The 25,028-nt window shown below is 42.4% G+C and overlaps 1 protein-coding gene across 6 annotated transcripts in view; it reads right to left on the bottom strand.

Moving 5' to 3' along the window:
- TNRC6B (trinucleotide repeat containing adaptor 6B) overlaps positions 1-25,028 on the bottom strand; it is a 252,531-nt gene that overhangs the window by 160,396 nt on the left and 67,107 nt on the right. For 5 of the 6 annotated variants that reach the window (XM_010805751.3, XM_059886487.1, XM_005207402.5 and 2 more), the window contains exons 2-3: positions 23,188-23,261; positions 17,492-17,582 (exon numbers count right to left, since the gene is read on the bottom strand). In XM_010805751.3, the coding sequence (XP_010804053.2) occupies positions 17,492-17,536 (45 nt within the window). In that variant the 5' untranslated portion in view covers positions 17,537-17,582; positions 23,188-23,261. The remainder of the gene's footprint in view (positions 1-17,491; positions 17,583-23,187; positions 23,262-25,028) is intronic. The other variant, XM_024991831.2, reaches the window with a different exon arrangement.

Raw genomic sequence — 25,028 nt, 5'->3', positions numbered from 1 at the left:
ATCACCCGTTCTTTATCCTCTTTAACTGCCATAGGTAAAGACAGCTTCTCTAAATCTCACTACTACAAAAGCCTTCTCACTAGTCTTTGTCCTTCGGGTCCCATCTTATTTCAATCCATCCTCCAAATCACTTCCATCAAATGCAAACTGTAAAATGCAAACAAGATCACATCACTCTCCTTGAAATTCTTCACTCTTATCACCTCTCTTGAGGGATAAAAGTTCAGTTCATTTGCCTAAGTAAGCTTTTTTATCGCCCCTGCCTCACTCACCCATTCTGAACGCCTGGTGGAGCACACACCAACTTCTCGGCCCTTTGTGCCTTTACATATAATGTCTCTTTTTGCCTAGAAGCCCTGGTCTTCTGCCTCACGTTCACTTCACATTCCTGCTCATTCTTTCAAGTACCAATTAAAATGCTTTTCCCCAGAAGACACTATCTCCTTCACCAGGGTTCTTACCTTTTCTCACTGTCCAGCATCTCAGAAGGCAACAAAAATGGTCCAGAAAGATCACTGCTCCTTACTGCCAATTCCTGTTTTTCTCAAGACCATTTCCTTCTTTATTCTCTTCCACCTCTTTATTTCTTGTCTCTTCCCATCTTTTCTACAAATGTCTTGAACACTTTGGGACTTAATTTGATGATCTCCACCATTCCTCTCCCTTGACCTCATCTTCAGAAGCTTAAATATTTTCATTCATAAAACTTACACCATGGGGAGGGAGAGGGTGGGACAAATTGAGAGAGTAGCATTGAAACATACACATTACCATATGCAAAATTAGACAGGCAGTGGATACTTGCTGTATGATGCACGGAGCTCGAACTCTGTGCTCTGTGACAACCTAGAGGGGTGGGATGGGGTGGGAGATAGGAAGGAGACTCAAGAGAGAAGGGACAAACGTATACTTATGGCTGATTCATGCTGATATATGGCAGAAACCAACATAACATAGTAAAGCAATTGTGCCCCAGTTAAAAATAAATAAAAAACAAAACAAAACAAAAAGAAAACTTACACCATATTCTCGCCTTTCTCTCACTTCCATTCATCTGTTTAACAAGTATTTGTTGGGTACATATTACATGCTAGGTGCTGTGGTAAAGAAGACAGTTTTTGCCCCACCCCCTTGAAACTTGCAGATTGGTGGGAAAGACAAACTAGTCAATTACAAAACAGCCAGAGAATGCAATTGAACAACTTAAGGAAGGAAGGGCACTAAACTCAGTCTACAGGCATCAGATACTCTAGACCCATCCTAGGCAGCTTCATCTCCTTCCTGCTTCAATGAGGAGGTGGGCAGGACTCGAGGCTGGGTCTTGCCATCCATCCGGACCTCTCCACACTGGGGTCCATGAACTCTGAGATCCGCCTCTGACCACAAGAACCTCTTCCACTCCTCCCCTCCACTTGAATCTGTAAGGAGTCTTCATTGTCCCATCTAGTTCTGTGGTTTTCCTCTTCCCTCACTGTGTATTCAGAGCTCTAGCCGACAGGCATCTTGGTGACTTTTCTCGGCAATGTCCTAAATTCGCTCACCACCAACTTGTCCTTAGGACATCCCTGTCTTGCCAAATCCTTCTCCTTTTCCCCTTCAGCTTCTGGAGTGCAGAGCTGGAGGAAGTTACAAAACTGGTTCCTTTACAAATCATACCAATTAACTTGCACTCAGTGCTGACATTCAGCACCTCTGCCTGGACAGCCTGTCCTCATCCCGTCTTTCTGGTGAACTTCCACTTAACCTTCAAACCCTGGTTGCAAAGTTACTTGTTTTAGGAAGTGTTTTCTGCTATCTCCCAGCACTTCCTCTTCCTCCCTTTCCCCGTGCTCCTTCCCAGTAGCTCCGGAAAGGCCTGGCAAGCAGCTGTGATCCTTGGCTCACCTGCTGCCCCCCTGCTGTTGAGCCCAGGAGGGAAACAATGTAACTTCTGTCAGTGGATCCTTCCCAGACTCTAACACAGGCCTTCTGGTCCATCATTCGTTCTTTCAACAAAACTTCCCAATGCCTTCTAGGTGCCAGGACTGGGCTGAATGACTGACCTACTGTACCACATCCTTCACTCATCTATCCTGTACCTTTTCTGCTCTCTTCAAAGACATCAAATCCACCCACTAGGCATTCTCCCTAAGTCCATCCTTTCTGAAGATGACAATGCCTACGAATATCTTGTGAGCCTATCCAATACAAAGTTCCAAAAGCCCCTTATTTTTTCTCTGGGGATTATACCTTAAACCTCTGCATCTTCACCCATTTCCTCCCTCGACTGCTCTGCAAGGTTAACCTCACCACTTGTTGCTAAACTCATGACCTACACCATACTGCCTCCTCTGGGATCTTATTATCTAAGGAACCCTTCTTTCTCCCTTTCTAGTAAACCCATCTCCTCAACCTACAAATACTTCATAATCTCTATCTATAATTTTATTTATGTATTTATTTGTGGCTCTGTTGGGTCTTCATTGCTGTGTGGGCTTTTTCTCCAGCTGCAGCAAGCAGGGGCTACTCTCTAGCTGAGGCACGTGGGCTTCTCATTGCGGTGACTTCTCTTGCTGTGGAGCAGAGGCTCCAGGGCACATGGACTTCACTAGTTGCGGCACATTGGCTCAGTAGTTGTGATTCCTGGACTATAGAGCACAGGCTCAATAGTTGTGGCACACAGGTTTAGCTGCTTCTTGGCATGTGGGGTCTCCCCAGATTAGGGATCGAACCTGTGTCTCTGGCACTGGCAGGTGGATTCTTTACCACTGAGCCACCAGGGAAGCCCAATCTCTTCTATTCTGAAAAAGTTATTTTTGGCCTTATAACCTCTCCAGATATCCTCCTATTTTTCCCCTTCCCTTTACTATCCAAATTCTTAAAAGAATAAACCACACCCCATCACTTCCATGTTCTCACCACTGAGCATGCTCTTCTGCTGCCACCCCACAACACAAACGTACCTCCCTTCTCCCATCCTCCCAATATAAATCACAATTTTTGTTCAAATTAATATTCAGTTCTAACAATGCTATTACTCAGTAAATAACATATACAGCTGAATCATAAGGAATAAGTTTCCTTTCTTGGATATTTTTTCTTTTCCCTGGAACTAAAAATTACTACTTCGTCTTATACTTTCTATCAAATTTTTTTAACTTGGTATTTATTATGTGTTTTCACTAATTCACCCGCAAACCCTCCAACAGAGTGGTGAGTCTCCTCTTAATAAGTTCAAACACTTCAGGTAATCTGTCAATTTCACTGCAGTCTTGAATACATCCCTTGGGGGTTTTCTTCTGTGCCAGCTGAGATTGTCTGCTCTCCAGACCACTAAATAGCAGACACTTTGCCAGGGATGCCTCTCTCCCTTCATCTCTGGGATTCCTCACTCTCTCCCCGTCACTGGAGCATGTTTCCTAGACCTTTTGTGCTCCTCTTTTATGGTTTATTCCTGGAGCACAGACTCCAGTTATTTCCTAATAAGAGGTATACAGGAAGTGAATTTGACATTTTGAATGACTGAAATGTCCTAATTTTATCCATATATTTAACATATGGAATATTTTTATCCACACACACAGTCAGATACAGAAGTTCAAGTTGGTAAACCTTTCTTCCAAAAATATGAAGGCCATGATCCATTGTCTTCTAGCACCCCAGAGTTGCTATATAGAAATTCAATATTATAAATCCTAATGTTTTGGATATGACCTGATACTTCTTTGGAAACATTTAGGATCCTTTCTTTTTCCTCAGCTTTCTAAAAATTTGTTGTTGTTGTTCAGTCACTAAGTTGTGTCTGACTCTTTGTAAGCTCATGGATTGTAGTAAGGCTCCTCTGTCCTCCACTGTCTCCTGGAGCTTGCTCAAATTCGTGGCCATTCAGTCGGTGAGGCTATCTAACCATATCATCCTCTGCTGACCCCTTCTCCTCCTGCGTTCAATCTTTCCCAGCATCAGGGTCTTTTCCAATGAGTCGGCTCTTTGCATAAAGTGGCCAAAGTACTGGAGCTTCACGTCAGTCCTTTCAATGAATATTCAGGGTTGATTTCCTTTAGGATTGACTGGTTTAATCTCCGTACTGTTCAAGGGACTCTCAAGAGTCTTCTCCAGCACCACAATTTGAAAGGAGCAGTTCTTCTGCACTCAGCCTTCTTTATGGTCCAACTCTCACATCCATACATGACTAGTGGAAAAACCACAGCTTTGGGACTTTTGTTGGCAAAGTGATGTCTCTGCTTTTTAATACACTTTTCAGGTTTGTCACAGCTTTCTAAACATGCAAACCACTAAGTATGGTCCTTTTTTCATTTAGTGAGCTGGTACTGATCCAACCAGGGATCAAACCTGAGTCCCCTGCATTGCCCGGAGAATTCCTGCATGATGGGAAGTCCCCCATCTTGTCCCAGTTTTAATCCTTCCCTCCTGCTCTCCCTCCCTATGCCACCACTAACGTGCTTTCTGTCAGCATAAGTTAGTTTGCATCTTCCAGAGTTCACAGGCACTGAATCACACAGTATGTACTATTTTGGCTCCCTCTCCTCCTCTCCTCTCACTTCTCTCTCCTCTCGTTTATGTCTTTTTGCCCTGGCTAGAAATTCCAGTACGGCGTTGAAGAGAAACGTAGTACCAGACAGCCTGTTCTTTTTTGTTGTTTTTGTTGTTCACTGTAGGAGTAAAGCATTCAGTCATTCAACATTGAGCTCAATGTTAACTGTCAAATTTTCATAAAAGTCCTTTATCAAGTTGAATAGTTCCTTTCTATTATTTTGCTGAGCGTTTTCATCAGGAATAGATATGACGTCTGTTAAATGCTTTGTCTGCATCTCTTGATCATAGGATTCTTCTTTTTCACTTTGTTAATATGGTGTATTACATTGATTTTTAATGTTAAACCAACCCTACCATCCTGGGTAAACCCTACTTGTTCACATATGATCCATTTACAGATTATTAGATTCAATATGCTAAAATTAGGCTTAGAATCGAAGAAGGCAATGGCACCATACTCCAGTACTCTTGCCTGGAAAATCCCATGGATGGAGGAGCCTGATGTGCTGCAGTCCATGGGGTCGCCAAGAGTCGGACATGACTGAGTGACTTCACTTCCACTTTTCACTTTCATGCATTGGAGAGGGAAATGGCAACCCACTCCAGTGTTCTTGCCTGGAGAATCCCAGGGACGGGGGAGCCTGGTGGGCTGCCGTCTATGGGGTAGCATGGAGTTGGACACAACTGAAGCGACTTAGCAGGAGCAGCAGCAGCAGGCTTAGAATTTTTGCATTTATGTTCATGAAAGATACTGATCTGTAATTTTCTTTTCTTGCAATGTTTTTATCTAGTTTTGTTATCAGAGTAATGCTGGCCTCACAGAATGAGTTGAGTACAGATGACCCTTGAACAACATGGGCTTCAACTGTGCAAGTACACTTATATGTCGATTTTTTTCTTCAATTGTAAATACTGTACTCTCACACAATCTCCAGTTGGTTGAATAAGAGGGTGTGGAAGAACCCCAGATATGACAACCGAGTATAGGAACAGCTGAATGTAAGTTATATTTGGATTTTCGACTGTCCAGAGGGTCAGTGACCCTAATCCCTCCATTGTTCAAGGGTCAACTGTATTCTCTTTGCTTCAAGTGAAATTATACTAATTCACATATAAGAACCTTATAACAGTATTCTACCATTTTCCCTCTTTAGGTCTTTACGCCACTCTTATTTACAGTTCACAGATACAAATGTTATAAACCCATAATGCATCTGTATTATTGTTGTTCAATCAATCAATTCTCTTTTAGAGATGTGAGTAACAGGAAAAAACGTCTGACATATTTAACCTATGTAGTTTTCATTTTCTGAGCTCTTTATTCCTTTGTGTAGATTAATATTTCCATCTGGCATCTTTTTCTTTCCTCCCTTAACATTACTTATAGTAAGATACAGATAAATTATTTCAGTTTTTGTATTAGTATATCTGAAACAGTCTTTATTTAGCCTTCAATTTTGAAGGAAATTTTCACTGGTTATAGAATTCAAGGTTAATTTCTCTTTCAGTGCTTTCAAGATGTTGCTCTACTGCCTTCTTGCTTGCATTGCTTCCAATGAGAAATTCTTTGTTCCTCTCTTAGTAGTGTGTCTTCTTTCCTCTGGTTTTAAGGTTTTCTTGACCACTGGCTTTGAGTAATTTGTTTAACGATGGGCTTTGATGTGGTTTTCTTCATTTCTTGTGCTTCAAGCACACTGAGCTTTTTGGATTTATCGGTCTACAATTATTATCAAATTTGGAAAATTTGAGGCCATTATTTCTTAGCTATTTTTTTCTGCCCCAACATGCCTTCTTTGGGATTCCCTGGTGGCTCAGACTGTAAAGAATCCGCCTGCAATGTGGGATTCCTGGGTTCGATCCCTGGGTTGGGAAGATCCCCTGGAGGAGGTCATGGCAACCCACTCTAGTATTCTTGCCTGGAGAATCCCATGGACAGAGGAGCCTGGCAGGCTAGAGTCCATGGGGTCGCAAAGAGTCGGACACGACTGAGCAGCTAAGCACAGAACAGCACGTGCCTTCTTTAGAGACTCCAATTACAGGGACATTGGGGGTGACTGAAGTTGTCCACAACACACTGATACTCTTCACTTTTTGGATTTTTACTCTTTTTCTCTTTGTGTTTCACATTGGATAGTTTCTGCTGCTGCTGCTGCTAAGTCGCTTCAGTCGTGTCAGACTCTGTGCGACCCATAGACGGAAGCCCACCAGGCTCCCCTGTCCCTGGGATTCTCCAGGCAAGAACACTGGAGTGGGCTGCCATTTCCTTCTCCAATGCATGAAAGTGAAAAGTGAAAGGGAAGTCACTCAGTCATTTCCGACCCTCATCGACCCCATGGACTGCAGCCCACCAGGCTCCTCCATCCATGGGATTTTCCAGGCAAGAGTACTGGAGTGGGGTGCCATTGCCTTCTGTTCTTTAAATTAATCTTTTATTCTACAGTATCGAATCTGCCACAATTCCATCCAGTATATTTTTCATCTCAAACATTATAGTTTTCAGTTCTAGAAATCTGACTTGGGGCTTTTAAAAATATATATTTTCCATGTCTCTGCTTGACCTTTTGAACTATCTGAAACATAATAGGTGTTTTAATATCCTTGTCTGCTAATTCTAACATCTTGGTCAACTATGAGTTGGTTTCAATTGACTTTTCTCTTCACTATGCTTGTATTTTCTGGTTTTTACATGCCTGAAAAATCTCTACTTTGAATAACAGACACAGAATTTTTGCTGGATCCTGAATACTTTCGAATTCCTATAAATATTTTTGAGCGTCATTCTGAGATGCAGCTAAATTATTTTGAAATAGTTTGTTCCTTTCAGGTTCTGCTTTTAGGATTCTCAAGTCAGACTTCATAATTAGGTAGGGCTAATTATTCCCTACTCCTGAGGTAAGAACTCTACTAGTACTAATGCTCAGTATGCTGATAATGATCCATGAATTATGAAAGTTTCTAGTCCACAGAAACAGGCACCATTACTGACAGTGTTTGAGTGCTAGACAGACACTGTTACTTCCAATCCTCCGGGGTGGGGACCCCCTCCTGCCTCAGTCTTGACCAGTCACGTACATATGCCAAAAAGCACTCTGCTCAATACTTAGGGGAACCCTCCACAAATCTCCAGACTTCTCCCTCTTAGCTGCTCTCTCCTCTCCAATACTCTGTCCTACAAACTTCGGCTCCCTCATTCTCCCCAGACTCTCAGCAGTGTTTCCTCAACTGAGAGGGTCCACTGGGCTTTGCCTGGGCTCCCCATTTCCCACACTGTGGCCCGGAGGTTCCCTCAAGCCAGGACACAGGGGTTGTCAGAGGACTCATCTTGTTTTCCATTTCTCACTTATCACTGTCCTTCACTATCTGATGTCCAGTGCCTTGAAAAACTGTTGTTTCAAACACATTTGTGTATTTGTAAAGTTGTTATTTCCAGTGGGAGGGTAAATCCTATTTCTGATACTCCATATCTTGCCCATCTCGCCTCTGAATTTCTTGACTTACAAAGCTCTTCTCTCATAGTGTTACATGGAAGCTTCCTCCTCATCATTTAGGCATCAGCTCAAGTGCCATGTCTTTGAAGTGATGGATGAATCCTAACCACCCAACTGAAAGAGCTTCCACACTCAGCCACTCTCTAGCATAATGCACGTCACTATCTGAAGGGATTACCTATTTATGTGTTTTGTTGTCTGCAAGAATGCAAACTCCTTATGATGAATGTCTTATTCATCATAAACTATCATAAACCAATGTCTTATTCATCATAAACTTGCTGACTCTCTAATCTGCTAATCTCTGCTTTTCCTTCTTCTACTCTCTAAACGTTTATTTCTCCAGCTTCTGTCCTTGGACCTCTCTCTTCACATTCTTCACAGCAGTTTCATCTAATCTCACAGTTGCAACTAGTAAATTTTTAAAAATTAATCAATTTTATTTTTGGTTGCACTGGGTCTTTGTTGCTGCGCATGGGCTTTCTCTGCTTGTGCAGAGCGGGGACTACTCTCTAGTTGCAGCGTGTGGGCTTACTGAGATGGCTTCTCTTGTGGAGCACGGGCTCTGGGCACATGGGTTTCAGCAGCTGCAGGACACAGGCTCAGCAGTTGTGGCTCTCAGGCTCTCAAGCACACCGGCTTCAGTAGTTGCAGCACTCGGGCTCAGCAGCTGTGGCACATGGACTCAGCTGCACCACAATATGTAGAATCTTCCTCAACTATGGATCAAACCTGTGTCCCTTGCGTTGGCAGGTGGATTCCTATCCACTGTACCACCAGTAAAGTCCCTCAACTATTAAATTTGAGTGATTCCCAATCCTGTATTTCCAGTCCCCACATATCCTGTCTCCAGTCCTGCATTTTCACCTGGCTGACAGTTTGCCGGCCTCTCAAACTCTGTATGTTTGATACAGAATTAATCTCATTCCCTCCCAAAACTGTTTTCTTTATTATGTTTCCTATTTGGCAAGGGCATCCCCTTCCTCCCAGTCATTTTGCTTGAAACCTTGACATTACTTTTGGTTTCTCCTTTTCCTTTTCTCTCACATCAATTGCTAAATTCCATCCACTTTATAAATGTTACACCTTTCTAACCACCCACTCCATTCCAGGTACCATAAGTGGTTTAAAAAGGAAATATATATATTTGCTGAAATAAGAAGCTGAGAAGGACAGCTAATATTCTGCATAACAGAATCAATATTCAAAATGAGTTTAGCCAACCAAAGGACAGAAATTCCCAAATTGTTTTTTGTCCTTATTGAACATCATTTACTAACAGAAAAATATACAATCCTTAAGTGTAGAACTAACACCCAAAAAAGATGTCCTTTTCATTATACGGGACTGGAATGCAAAAGAAGAAAGTCAAGAAACACCTGGAGTAACAGGCAAATTTGGCCTTGGAATACAGAATGAAACAGGGCAAAGGCTAATAGAGTTTTGCCAATAGAACACACTGGTCATAGCAAACACCCTCTTCCAACAACACAAGAGAAGACTCCACACATGGACATCACCAGATGGTCAATACCAAAATCACACTGATTATATTCTTTGCAGTCAAACATGGAGAAGCTCTATACAGTCAGCAAAAACAAGACCGGGAGCTGACTGTGGCTCAGATCATGAACTCCTTATTGCCAAATTCAGACTTAAATTGAAGAAAGTAGGGAAAACCACTAGACCATTCAGGTATGACCTAAATCAAATCCCTTATGATTATATAGTGGAAGTGAGAAATAGATTTAAGAGACTAGATCTGATAAAGTGCCTGATGAACTATGGACGGAGGTTTGTGACACTGTACAGGAGACAGGGATCAAGACCATCCCCATGAAAAAGAAATGCAAAAAAGCAAAATGGCTGTCTGGGGAGGCCTTACAAATAGCTGTGAAAAGAAGAGAAATGAAAAGCAAAGGAGAAAAGGAAAGATATAAGCATCTGAATGCAGAATTCCAAAGAATAGCAAGAAAAGATAAGAAAGCCTTCCTCACCGATCAGTGCAAAGAAATAGAGGAAAACAACAGAATGGGAAAGACTAGAGATCTCTTCAAGAAAATTAGAGATACCAAGGGAACATTTCATGCAAAGATGGGCTCGATAAAGGACAGAAATGGTATGGACCTAACAGAAGCAGAAGATATTAAGAAGAGGTGGTAAGAATACACAGAAGAACCGTACAAAAAAGATCTTCATGACCCAGATAATCACGATGGTGTGATCACTCACCTAGAACCAGACATCCTGAAATGTGAAGTCAAGTGGGCCTTAGAAAGCATCACTATGAATAAAGCTAGTGGAGGTGATGGAATTCCAGTTGAGCAATTTCAAATCCTGCAAGATGATGCTGTGAAAGTGCTGCACTCAATATGCCAGCAAATTTGGAAAACTCAGCAGTGGCCACGGGACTGGAAAAGGTCAGTTTTCATTCCAATCTCAAAGAAAGGCAATGCCAAAGAATGCTTAAACTACTGCACAATTGCACTCATCTCATACGCTAGTAAAGTAATGCTCAAAATTCTCCAAGCCAGGCTTCAGCAATATGTGAACCGTGAACTTCCAGATGTTCAAGCTGGTTTTAGAAAAGGCAGAGGAACCAGAGATCAAATTGCCAACATCCGCTGGATCATCGAAAAAGCAAGAGAGTTCCAGAAAAACATCTATTTCTGTTTTATGGACTATGCCAAAGCCTTTGACTATGTGGATCACAATAAACTGTGGAAAATTCTGGAGAGATGGGAATACCAGACCACCTGACCTGTCTCTTGAGAAACCTATATGCAGGTCAGGAAGCAACAGTTAGATCTGGACATGGAACAACAGACTAGTTCCAAATAGGAAAAGGAGTACGTCAAGCCTGTATATTGTCACCCTGCTTATTTAACTTATATGCAAAGTACATCATGAGAAACGCTGGGCTGGAAGAAACACAAGCTGGAATCAAGATTGCCGGGAGAAATATCAATAACCTCAGATATGCAGATGACACCACCCTTATGGCAGAAAGTGAAGAGAACCTAAAAAGCCTCTTGATGAAAGTGAAAGAGGAGAGTGAAAAAGTTGGCTTAAAGCTCAACATTCAGAAAACTAAGATCATGGCATCTGGTCCCATCACTTCAAGGGAAATAGATGGGGAAACAGTGGAAACAGTGTTAGACTTTATGTTTTTGGGCTCCAAAATCACTGCAGATGGTGACTGCAGCCATGAAATTAAAAGACGCTTACTCCTTGGAAGGAAAGTCATGACCAATCTGGATAACATATTCAAAAGCAGAGACATTACTTTGCCATCAAAGGTCCATCTAGTCAAGGCTATGGTTTTTCCAGTGGTCATGTATGGATGTGAGAGTTGGACTGTGAAGAAAGCGAAGCACTGAAGAATTGATGCTTTTGAACTGTGGTGTTGGAGAAGACTCTTGAGAGTCCCTTGGACTGCAAGGAGATCCAACCAGTCCATTCTAAAGGAGACTGGTCCTGGGTGTTCTTTGGAAGGACTGATGCTGAAGCTGAAACTCCAGTACTTTGGCCACCTCATGCGAAGAGTTGATTCATTGGAAAAGACTCTGATGCTGGGACAGATTGAGGGCAGGAGGAGAGGGCGACAACAGAGGATGAGATGGCTGGATGGCATCACTGACTCAATGGACGGAGTCTGAGTGAACTCTGGAAGTTGGTGATGGACAGGGAGGCCTGGCATGCTGCAGTTCATGGGGTCGCAAAGAGTCGGACACGACTGAGCGACTGAACTGAACTGAACTAAGTGTAGACAGTGTAGACATCAATGAATTTTAGTATTTACTTGTTTATTTGGCTGTGCCGGGTCTAGTTGTGGCACGTAGGGTCTTTGATCTTCATTGTGGCATGCACCATCTTTAGCTGTGGCATGGAAGATCTTTAAGTTGCAGCATGGAAACTCAGTTGTGGAATGTAGGATCTAGTTCCCTGACCAGGGATCGAAGCTGATGCCCGTGCACTGAGAGCACAGCCACTGGACCACCAGTGAAGTCCCAACAGCCAACTTCTAGAAGCCATCCTCTGCTTTTTATCTTTCTAGCAGAGACAGAGTCTTCTAAACTCAACAGACTGAAGTGTACACATCCTAACTCTCAAGAATATATAATCCCATCTCTGAATTTAAACATCTCTCCAAAAAAAAAGAAAAAAAAGCCTCTGGAAGATACTGCACGATGATTTCAGGGAATATTTCTTCAAAAAGAACATCAACAGTCTCCAAGAAGATGTCCTTTGTCAATCCTGTCCAACCATAAGGCATACCTGATTTCTGTCAGTACAATATGTACATGGGTATTTTTAAAAACTGCACTGACCCTTTCATTCACTTATTAGCTATTCTTAGCACCTTCTCTACCAATGCCATTCCAAAACTGTCCTCCTTAAAAGGAAATCTAAACTCGTCATTTCAATCATGCAAGCTAAACTCTTCAATTTAACAATGATTTCTATTTCAGAGGGAACATTAAGCTGGACCCCACTTTCTTTCTTTCCTCCTCCAAATATCAGTCACCACCAGACAAGAGTCAGAAGAGCAGGGTTCTGGCCTGAGCCCCGGTACCACCACAGCAGCAGGGGCCAGCCTCACTGATCCCCAAGCTCCTTCAAACTCACAAACCTGGTGAACCGCTTCCATAAACACACTCAGCCTTCCTCCACTCATTTCTTCACTCTTTACTCAAACATGCCTGGGCCTCCTCCATTTAAAAAAATCTTTCACAGGACTTTCCTCGTGGTACAGTGGTTAAGAATTCATCCTACAATGAAGGAGACGTGGTTCTATCCCTGGTCAGGCAACTAAGATCCCACAGGCTGTGGAGCAACTATGCCCAGGGGCTCTGGAGTCCATGTGCCACAACTAGAGAATCTGTGTGCCACAGTGAAAGATCCTGCATGCTGCAACGAGGATCCTGCATGCTGCCACTAAGACCGACACAGCCAAATAAATAAACACAATTTTTTTTAATCTTAAAAAACTCCTTTCACTTGAACCAATACCTCCTTCTGGTCAGGGAACTAGGTGGTTCAATGGTAAATAATCTGCCTGCAAATGCAGGAGATGCAGCAGACTCAGGTTTGATCCCTGAGTCGGAAAGCTCCCCTGGAGCAGGAAATGGCAATCCACTCCAGTATTCTTGTTTGGAGAATCCCACAGGCCACGGAGACTGGTGGATTGCAGTCCATGGGGTCATAAAGAGTTGGCCGTGGCTGAGCACACAGCACACACACTACTCGGCGCTCTGCTCTCTTCATTTACTTGTAGATTTCACAACTGGATAGTAGACTACAGCCACCACTCTTTATGTTTTTATCATTTCATTTCCTTTGAACCCATAAAATTGGTTTCTCATCCTCTTCGTCTTGAAGACCACTAATAAATTTCTTTTAAAAGCATTATTATGGAAAATGTCAAGCATATACAAAGTGAATACAAATGAATCCTTATGTATTCATCACCAAGCTTCAATAGCTGTGAACATTCTGTCATTCTTGTTTCATCCATACTTCCATCTGTTCTCCATCCCTATTCAATTACTATTATTTTACAGTTTTCACAGGTAAAGTGTACCTGAAAAGTTGTACTTTTTAATTGCAAATTCTAGAAGTATACTTTTAACAAATGGATATACACCCGTGTGATCCATACTCCTCTCGGACACAGAATACCTCCACCTCTCCAGAAAATTTTGTGTACCTTTTCTTTAATTAATTCTTCAAAAAATAAATCCAGCTACATTTTCTAAATTACCAACCTCCTTGGCTTCTCAGCAGCATCTGACAGTATTGATTCTACCTTTTTTCTTGAAATGTACCTCTTGGTTTCTAGGAAGCAAAAGTATTCCAGTTCATCCTCACGTCACGTCGGCTTTGTTGCTGCTGCTGCTGCTAAGTCGATTCAGTCGTGTCCGACTCTGTGCGACTGCCATAGACTCACCAGGCTCCCCCATCCCTGGGATTCTCCAGGCAAGAACACTGGAGTGGGCTGCCATTTCCTTCTCCAATGCATGAAAGTGAAAAGTGAAAGTGAAGTCGCTCAGTCGTTTCCAACTCTTAGCGACCCCATGGACTGCAGCCCACCAGGCTCCTCCGTCCATGGGATTTTCCAGGAAAGAGTGCTGGAATGGGGTGCCCACGTCGGCTTTACCTCCAGTATATTTCCAGTCTGTCTTCCTCCACTTCAGTGCAGTATGCAAATCCACTTTCTCTCTCACCCACGTGACTGACTAGGACTGTCTTCTTTCTCACTGGTCTTCTTGCTCCCACTCCTGCTGCAGTCCAATCCATTCCTCACATAGAAGCCAGAGTGATTTTTAAAAAATGAAATCATGGGGACTTTCCTGGTGGTCCAGTGGCCAAGACTGCACGCTCAATGCAGAGGGCCCAGGTTCGATCCCAGGTCAGGGAACTAGAGCCCTCATGCTGCAACCAAGAGTTTACATGCTGAAATTATAGATCCCACATATTCTAACTAAGACCTGGTACAGCCAAATAAATAATAAATTTTTTTAAAACGGAATCATATCACATGACTCTCTACTTTAACTGCCTTTAATGGCTTCCCAGTTGACAGAAATTCTTCCCACTTGACAGAAACCACATTCTATGCCAGGACTGTCAAGTTCTTGCAAGGTCTCAGTCTCTCTCTGTAACTTCCTATCACCACTCAGTGGCACAGGACTTCTGTCAGTTCTTGGAAGAGGCCAAGGGCTTCTGAAGTTGTTTCTTCTGTCTGGTGTACTGTTCTTCTAGCTCTTTACACAGTTGGCTCCCTCCAACTGTGTAAAGAGTCTTTACTGTTCTTTACTCTTTTAGAGTCTCAACAGTCTTTACTGTTCAGCTGAAATGCCACATGTTCACAGAGGGCTTGCTTGACTAGCCTAAGCTTGTCCTTCCGGTCACCCTGTATTGTATTATTTTATTTTCTTCATAGTATTGATCATAATTCAGAATCACTATCTTTATTTATGTTTGTTTCTCCCACTAAAATGTAACCACCTTGAGAGTAAGAACCATGTCTTTTTTCTTTGTTGTAGTGTATCCACTAATAACATATGCTCAAGAATTTTTTTTTTTTAATGATTTAATTCAAAGTCATTGTTTTGCAGAAAAGTCCCCACTTTTTCTCAACACCATTTACCTTTCCTAACTTATTTCTATTAACAGAAAACCACAAATTATGTTACCATAGTACTAGGATAAATTCCTGCATTAACATCAAATCATTTCAAGATTTTAAACAAAGAGAAGCATAAGAAAAAAGTCATAAAATGTAACGTAAATGAAGACTAGTGAAAACAAAGTTATAATTTAATTTTAATAGCAGAAGCATCTACTTATTGCAAGTATAAAAAGAATATTCTTTTTTTTTAAAACCTGTTATTTATTTGGCTGTGCCAAGTCTTAGTTGTGACACACAGGATCTTTGGCTGTGGCATGCAAACTCTGAATTGTAGCACGTGGGATCTAGTTCCCTGACCAGGGATTGGACCCCAGCCCCCTGCACTGGGAGTGTGGAGTCTTAGCCACTGGGCCACTAAGGAAGTCCCCCCCCAAAAAATATTCTTTTACTCTTTAGCCTAATTGATTCTGAACTGATGAAATATTCAATAATGGAAAAATCAAGAAATGCAGTCCTCCTTCCTTCCCCAGAAAGGAGGTGGAAACTGAGCTTCTGGTACAACTAAGCATTCTATGTCGATCTAGTTACATACTTGCCAAGCAATCTTCCAATTTCAACCTAGCTTTCCAGGAAGAGAATGTACTAGTCAGAGGATCCAAGAATCTAGTCTTCCTTAACATTGTGGTTTATTATAAACTAATTAATTAGGGTCTTGGGGAAGGGTCTGTGTGTACTGTAGCAATCCTGGGGTCTGTATATTTTTGGTGGCTGGCCTCGGTGTACATGTCTCGGTGTGTGAGTATTTGGGGGACATTCTTAGAGTGTGTGCATCTCTCACTTATTCTGACTCTCCTTAAACCAGGTTTAGGGATCTAGATGAAAGTGAACATGTTAGGAACTAGATCAAAGTGCTCAGTCGTGTCTGACTCTTTGCAACCCCATGGACTGTAGCCTGCCATGCTCCTCTGTCCATGGGCTTCTCCAGGCAAGAATACTGGAGCGGGTTGCCATTCCCTTCTCCAGGGGATCTTCCCAATGTCTCCTGCATTACAGGCAGATTCTTTTCCATCTGAATTACCAGGGATGCCGGGATCTAGATGAGTCTGATAAAAGTCTATTGGATTCTACTTTGGCAGAAAGAAGGAAGGGATCTGGTGATACGGGGGGAAAAACAAACAAGGGGAGAGGATGAACCTGTCCTTCTACCTAACACATGGACTGTAATGAGGGGAGATTCAGAGAAGCTGAAGAGCATCTTTCACAAGGAGCTCTGGGGCTCGGGGCACAAACTGTGCTTCTCTGTAGCCCAGCCCACGTACCCATTAAGTAGTCATTCCTCATTCCGCTTCCCCCAACCAATCTCTGGCAACCACCAGCCTGTGTTCTATGTAATTATCTATTCTACATATTACATATAAATGGAATCATATGTGACCTTTTGTGCCAGGCTTCTTCCAATTAGCACGATGTTTTGGAGTTTCATCTGGTGACATCTGACCCCTCTCCACTTTTGCTCTGGGGAAAGAATTTGTTGTTGTTGTTCAGTTGCTCAGTGGTGTCTGACCCCATGGATGTGGAGAAAGAATAAACCTTCCCAAGAGAGTATAAGCAGCAGTGGCAACAGCAAAGGACTTCCTTCAGGACGGTTCAGGGCAGACAGCCCTACAGGTGCGGGGAACTGTTCAGAACACAGTGTGGGATACGCTTGGAGCTCCCAGCAAGGATTAGAAGTGATTTTGACAGGAGAAAAAGGGACGTGAAGGTGATACTGAGGGTTTTATATGACCAAGAAGAGAAAAAGCCAAGGAGACTCAGGACATGGAGCTAGATATAGACAGGTCTCAACACAAACGTAACCACTTCTACACAGGTGACAACGAAGTATTCATTTAAGCTTTAGCCTGAAAAACCAAACCAAATGCCATTTATAAATTTATAACCAAAAATGTCTAAAAATGATCAGTGATACCTCTGTGTAGCAGGAATAAGGCATAGGCTTTTTTATTTTTTACCTTATACACTTCTGATTTGCTTTAATTTTTAAAATAAGTACATACAACTTGCATAATAAAACCTTAAAAGATAAAGTGCTAGTAGTCTACAAGTGAATCATAAATTTTTCTATGAGCTCAGTGAAATTTGTTTTAAATTTGTCACGGAATGTAACAAAAGTGGATACTGAGAAGGAAAAAAATCCTTTCAATCTTAGGTGAGGTTTAATTTAAATCAATCAGATGTCTAAATTCACCTAAAACACAACACCCACTCTCCTCACTCACTGTCCCTGTTGTTTAATTTCTGCTCAGACTGTTTGCACCTTTAGTAATTCACTGACCTTGGAACTGCTTTCTTCCGATACTTCTCCCTCATTGGTCTGCATGGGAACAGACTCTGTGCAAAACTCTGCAGAAACACACAAATACTGCCTAAAAGAGGTAAGAAGAGAAAAAAAAACACACATAAGGAATCAGTGTGCATATTTGCTTTCTCAGATTACATTGAAATTCTGTCACCAAGACTAAAAATAGTATGAAGCGATGACCTTGAGTAATGTGTGTGTACACATGCACGTGTGTGTGTGTGTGTGTGTGTGTAGCATACATACACAAATATCCCAGGGAGAGAGGCAGGGAGAGAGTTTTCCCCACCTTATGAGAGCATAATTAGGAAAGGCTGAAGACACTGGATTAGTAAACAGTTCTAGATTTCTTTCCTCTTTTTATTTGACTTGTGGCAGAGGTTAAGAGTAAAAATCTTTAGCAATTCATACAGTACAAACACTGACCTGTTGGAAAAGTGGCCCACCTGAGAAAAGTAGGGGGCCACTTGTTATGCTGTAGCAGGGCATATAGTCTAACTATCAGGCTAGGCTACTGCAAGTGGCTGGGTTTCTTAGGTTTATAATTTACGTTCAATATTTATGGTATTTTATAACTGAAATTCAGGTATACTCTAATGGTTGATCCTACCTTTCTATTTTAAGAAAACCTGCTCAATAAATTTCAGTTTATTTATTTTTATATGATAACAGGCCTATAGGGCATTTAAAGTAGCAATTTTTCTTCTAAGAATAAAATGAGTCAAATAAAAGTATATTAAAATTTTATGAATTAAAATGAACCCAAAAGAAACTACTAAACGTTTATGCAACCTTCAAATTAATTCATTAAATATGTAATTATTAAGGAATAGGAACCATAAAGACAGCTGAGTGCTGAAGAACTGATGCTTTTGGAGAAGACTCTTGACAGTCCCTTGGACTGCCAGAAATCAAACCAGTCAATTCTAAAGGAAATGAACCCTGAATATTCACTGGAAGGACTGATGCTAAAGCTGAAGCTCCAATACTTTGGCCACTTGATGCGAAGAACTGACTTATTGGAAAAGACCCTGATGCTGGGAAAGACTGAAGGCAGGAGAAGAAGGGGACAACAGAGGATGAGATGGTTGGATGGCATCACCGACTTAATGGACATGAGTTTGAGCAAGTCTGGGAGTTGGTGATGGACAGGGAAGCCTGGCGTGCTGCAGTCCATGGGGTTTGCAAAGAGTTGGACACGACTGAGTGACTGAAGTACTCAAACTGACACAAACAAATCTCCATTGTAATACAGGTATGAATATTTTTTTCAAATTCTTCAAAGGGCTCAAAGCTACAAAATAGGAAAGCTAAAATGATGCTTGACAGTGTACCTTTCTGGCATGAGAGAAATCTTTACGAATACAGCAGATAGGAGATGTGCCAATCTGGTTCTGGCACAGGCTTCTCAATAACCATTCACAAGGTCTGAGACCAAAAGGTATTTCTGAGAATCTGTTTCTTCACCTGGTGGGTGGGAAAGGACATAAAAACACCCACTGTGCTCGTCTAATAACGTCTGTTGGGAACCAGTGTTTATATATATATATATAACGTAAAATGTGAAATTGGTACACTGGAAGTCCCTTGACCACCCCCACCCCACTCACTCACTCCACACAAACCAACACCATCCATTCTCTCTGCAAAACACGCAGAAAGTGAAACAGGCGTTCTCTAGGTGGTTTTGTACCTCACACCTATTTGTGACAGTTGTGCCAAAGCAGAATTACCCTTTCTATGAAGACTAAACTGACAGCCCTGGAAAAACTCGGTAACATAACTAGAAAGATGTGGTATACAAACTGCTTCACAAATGTCTTTTAAGTTCCCATTCTACTTTACTGGAACAGAGATTGTATTTCATAGATGATACATATAGCCACAGCAGACCAGGAAAGGCATCTCCATTATCTCTGTGCCATTTCCATTTGAACGAGCTTCCCTCTCCTGAGGTTTCCCGCTTGGCTCCTCTCCATCCACACACTCCACCCTAGTGGAGGGACAGGATCTTATATGAATGGAGAGTTGAGAAGGAGAAACAAGCTGTGTGAGCTCGGCCCCTCCTGTCTCCTCCCTTTTGAAGCTGCCTGTCCCTCAGGAGCACTCACTGTGCTCAGCTCTCAGACCCATTAACACAGGTCCCTCATGGCTACCTGTGACAGGTAAGACTGTTGAATTCTGAGCTTCACTGTTAAGACTCTGTTTCCTCCCGTAGATGTAAGCTGCATTCTCCAATACAGCTTTTTTTAAAAAAATTATTTATTTATGGCTGTGCTGGGTCTTCACAGCCATTGAGGTGCACAGGCTTCTCATTGCAGTGGCTCCTTTTGCTGCAAAATGTAGGCTCTAGGGTGCTTGGGCTTCAGTCTTTGGGGCCAGTGGGCTCAGCAGTTGTGACTCTCAGGCTTAGAGAGTCTTGCTCTGTGGCATATGGGATCTTCCTGCTCCAGAGATTGAATCAGTGTCCCTTGCATTAAAAGGCGGATTCTTAACCACTGGGCCACCAGGGAAGCTCTCCAACACAGCTTTATTAGTGTAAAGATGGTTTTTTGGTCTCCCAAATCCCCTCCTCTTTGAGAAATAAATTTCTCAATTGGTAGAGAACTCAGTCAAGAGAAAAAATACTATTTATTAGGTCTCTCAAAGACTTAAATCTGATGCATGAGACCAGTGTCTTGATTAATAGACACCAAGGAAAATTTGAGGAGAAAGATACACGTCAAATTTCTGAGGCTTTTGTTAGGGCCAGGACTTTGGGCCTTGGTTCTTTTGTGAGGGGGCATAGCACTTTGATCTTATAGAGGTTTACATTAGGCCACATGAGTTTTTACAGTTATATACTAGCTTTTAACTATTGAGGCCAAACTGAAGTTTATAAAGCATAGGCCACCCTGCATTTTAACCTTAGTGCAACTCTGTCTTCAGGTGTGTGGCTGTTTCTATAGAGACAAGGTTGTAGGCACTGGGCACAGAAGATTGAGCAAGGCTCGGGGGCTTTGCTGGCCTCAGTGAAGCAACAAGGCACAGTTGGCAGTGGCAGTGATGGTGGGGTCCTGAAAGCTCACCTAATGTCAGCTGTGCAAGTGGCCCCAGCATACAATGGCCACTCTGGCCTAGCAAGCAAATGCCAGCTGTGCTGGCCTCAGCAAAGGGAAGAGGGCATTAGCAGGCTTGGGTGGCTCCAGAGTACAGAAGGCTGCTGCCTGACCTTGAATTATGCAGGCACAGCTTTTCCTAAGCAGGCATAGCTGAGGCAATGATTAGGCTTTAGGGAAAAGAGACATTCTTCCTACAGGCCTTGTAGATACCTAGTGAGGGCAACAGTTATTTGCTATGGATAAGCTACAAGGCAGCTGAATTTCAAACAGCACAAGCACCATCAAACCAGTGAAGTTCTATGTTTAAATTCTTTTTGCTAAGTTTATATAGGCAATTCAAAGGGAGAAGGGCAATTGAGAGGTTTCTCATTAAATGTCAGGTTGATGTCCTTTATTTAATTAGCCTTCATTGTGTTGGGCGGATGACTTTTTACTCTTTTTAATGTTTTTCAACGAGTTTTTGAGAAAGCCTCGATGCCATTCTTATTGAAGACATGGCTCATACCTGTGCCTCAGGGTCTAAGTCAGTTTTCCTGCCCTTCTGAGGAAAAGACAGGGGAATAAAGTAGGTGACTGATAGTCTTTACCTGGTGCATTGCAGGCCTCAGCAGATGTTAGTGAGCAAACATGAGGAATGTCCTGCAGGCTCTGTGCTGGGTCTTCTCTAAAAGTTGACCAACATGCTCATATCTCAAAGCCCTCCAAGATCCAGACCTCGCCTGCCTCTCCAGTGTCATCGGCCGAGGCCTCTTTGGTCCCTCCTATCTAGCCACAGTGAACTACTAGTGCGCCGTGCTCAGCCGTGTCCGACTCTCTGCGACCCCATGGCTGTAGCCCACCAGACTCCTCTGTCCGTGGGATTTCCCAGGCAAGAATACTGGAGCGGGTTGCCATTTCCTCCTCCAACAGTGAACTACTTACAGCTTCCCAAATACACCAGATTGTTTCCCGTTTCCATGCTTTTGTTCATATCACTCCCTCTGCCTTTCTCTTCCCTGCTCCTCATTCAACATTCAGCTTTTATAAAGTAATTGCTGTCCCATCTCTAGGCAGAACTGATGACTCCTTTCCCAGTGTCTGCAAGGGATCTTGTGAGAAACTTATTAGCGGATCTGTAACACTGCATAGGATTTATTTTCTTACACTGATGCCTCACCTATTAGATTATCAATGCTTTGATACCAGACATTGTTTTTCAATCTCTGCATGCCCAGATTACTTAAAACTGTGCACCTGGCATTTAATAAGTATCCAATAAATTCCACTGTAAGAATGACTGAATTAACCAACTAAGTCTTTTTTACTTAAAATTGTAGTTCACCGGGTCCCCACCACATGCCAGATGGTGCTTGACTAGTATAGGAGAATGAGCTTTGGCTTTGAAGGAGCGAAACAATTATTCTTTGTCATTTCTTAGCTGTGTAATCTTGAGCAACTTACCTAACATTATAATCTGCATTATTTTCATCTACAAAACTGATCGGGGGGAGGTATTACTCCTGCAAGGTGTCCAGGTGCAGCAAACAGGCACTACAAAAACAGTTAGTTCCTTCCCAAGAAGTCTCGGAGGGTTTACAGACCAGCAAAGCAGACAAAAAAAATAAGTAATTCTTAATATAAATAATGTTGTCTTATTGCTGTATCAACAACAGGTGCCCCTGGAACACAGATAAAAAGGAAATTCTGCCAGAAGAGCCTGGGATGAGGGGACAAGAGGAAAGATATAAGCAGGAAAGTAAATAGTGGCATTCTTGTCCCCTCTTCCAAAATCTAAGCAAAGAAAAAAGAATCCATCAAGGCATAAAGTTGTGAAAAATAACTTCACATAGTCTGGTAAGGTTTACAGATACTCAGTGGTGCTCAGTCACTCAGTCGTGTCTGACTCTTTGTGGCTCCATGGACTGTAGCATGCCAGGCTCCTCTGCCCATGGAATTTTCCAGGCAAGAATACTGGAGTGGGGTGCCATTTTCTTATGCCAGGGGATCTTCCTGACCCAGGGATTGAACCCAGGCATCTATTGTATCTCCTGCATTGGCAGATGGGTTCTTTACCATCTGAGCCACCAGAGAAGCCTCTTACAGATAAGGGTATACTACAAAAGAAGCCAGAAATGTTGTTTGGAATTAGGTCTTGGAGGGGTTTGTAGGATGACATCTGCAGTGACTGGGAGCCGTAAGAGCTGTTTAGGCAAAGGGGCAATGTGAGCAAATCTATGGCTAGACGCTGAGTCAGGCAGTGTGTGGACGACACACTGGAGTGGGGAGGCACCGGAGGCAGAGGAGCTAGGATATGCGCATGTAACACTGCGAAACTGCTAAATCTAATAACAAATCTAGTTCCATAAAAGGATGGGACACCAAGTGTCAGTATCAAACTAAATACAGGTGTTTTTAAAGGGACCTAGTGAAGTGGAAATTCAAAGGATCAGGAGTGATGGCCACTTTAAGTTCCCTTCTGTAAGAACTCTGGAAAGAAGCATTATTATCAGAATGTACTTTTCTTTTTTTTAAACGTGAAGACACTCTCATTTCATTGCCCGTACCCGGTGGATATTCATTTTTAAAACTTACCTTTGACAGTATCCTGGGGCAACACAAGCCCGTGAGGATGAGTCTAGACTACATTCAGTGCAAAAACCAAAACCCTGAAAAGAGAAGAAAATCCCAATGAGCCTCATGCTCACAGCAAGACACCGTGGTGAGCAGCAGTCATGTATAAACCCGGGCTTCTCTGTCTACCAGCTACTGACTCTTAGGCCAGTGGCCTAACGGCTCAAGCCTCAGCTTCCTCATTCAACACCGGGAGCAACAACACTGTCTTCCTCATAGGGTTCTCTGAAAGTTTAGATGAAATACTTGTAAAAACACTTTTAGCACAGGGCAGGGGACCAGCCACATGCTGGATAAAGGTGAGTGGATATTAAGAATGCGAACTGAAATATTTTCTGGAAAAAAACATTACAACTGATATTAAACCTTTATTATTTATTTAACCTTGTTTGTTCTACCAGAAAAATACCAAACTGCTTTATTTTCTCCATTTGACATGAGGATGTCTCATCATCACTTCAGAACTAATGCATCCCAAACCACACTCTTCATCTCCCACCCCCACCCCGCCCCGCCCCCAGACTCCATTCTCCAGTCTCCACTGTCTCAATCAAGGGTGTCATCCTCCACTCAGGTTCTGGGGTCAGAACTTCAGATTCATCCTGGATTTCTCACCCCACCCCAGTCCTCTTACAGCCAGTCAGCAAACCCTATCATTCCTGCTTTCAAAATACGTATCTTAGAGCTACCCATAATTCTTCATTTTCATTGCTATCATCATTTCCTACTTGTGGAGGCCTCTTAGCTCGTTTTCTTGGGCCTACTCCCACTCCTCCCCAAGCCATTTCTAATTAATTGCTGGAATGGCCTCTTAAGAATCAAAGCAAATGACAGCAAGCTGCTAATAAGTGCAGTGAAAATGTTATTTCGTGAAGGAATGTCTTCTCTCTTTATATATATGTGAAATATATATACACACACACACATGAAATGACAGCCATGTATTATTAGATAGTTAAAGATCCCAGGCCAGTTCTTTCATTTTACAACGGCAGAAACAAATGCCAGAAGGATATTCTGCTCAACGTGGGGACAAATGCGGCAGAAATTTATCTGTGATTAGCATCAACACTGCTGTCAGAAAGCCCGTCACTGTTTGGAAGTTGGCCACCTAGTTTCACAATCAAGTTAACATTTCTGTCCAAGAAAGCACATTCCACTTCCCATGGCTACAGATTATAAATTACAGGTTCAGAACTACCTTAGGTCACAGCATTTGAGGTGATGTTTTACTCAATCTCAAAGGTATCTTAATGCCCTCTTATCTACCATCATCTCCACCTTAGCTTATTTTCAGTGTTTGAAAAAATAAATCTCAGATGGAATGGTACTATGATGAGTATTTATTGTTGCTATTTAGTTGCTAAGTCGTGTCTGACTCTTGTGACCTCATAGACTGTAGCCCACCAGGCTCCTCTGTCCTTGGGATTTCCCAGGCAAGGATACTGGAATGGGTTGCCATTTCCTTCTCTAGAGGATCTTCCTGACCCAGGGATAGAACCTGTATCTCCTGCATTGCAACAGATTCCTTATCTCTAAGCCACCTGGGAAGTCCTATATGATGAGTGTCAGTAACATTTTAATTATTAGCTTTACCCTCCTATTATACACACTGTTATCCCAACAATCTTCCTTTCTAAAAAGCCAATTTGACCTTTGGGTACATCACTGGCAAAATCTAGTCAGTAACTACCCATTGTCATTAGGGTAAAATTCAAAATCCCTCCAGTCCTGTCATCATATCACATCCTGGTCGCATGGTTGGCACAGGGCAGCCTTGCTCATGACGTGCACTTGCATCC

Source organism: Bos taurus, chromosome 5, assembly GCF_002263795.3.
Source record: "Bos taurus isolate L1 Dominette 01449 registration number 42190680 breed Hereford chromosome 5, ARS-UCD2.0, whole genome shotgun sequence".
Lineage (NCBI taxonomy): Eukaryota > Metazoa > Chordata > Mammalia > Artiodactyla > Bovidae > Bos > Bos taurus.
Note: the sequence above shows the minus strand (reverse complement) of the source record. Positions and strands in the feature narration are given on the sequence as shown.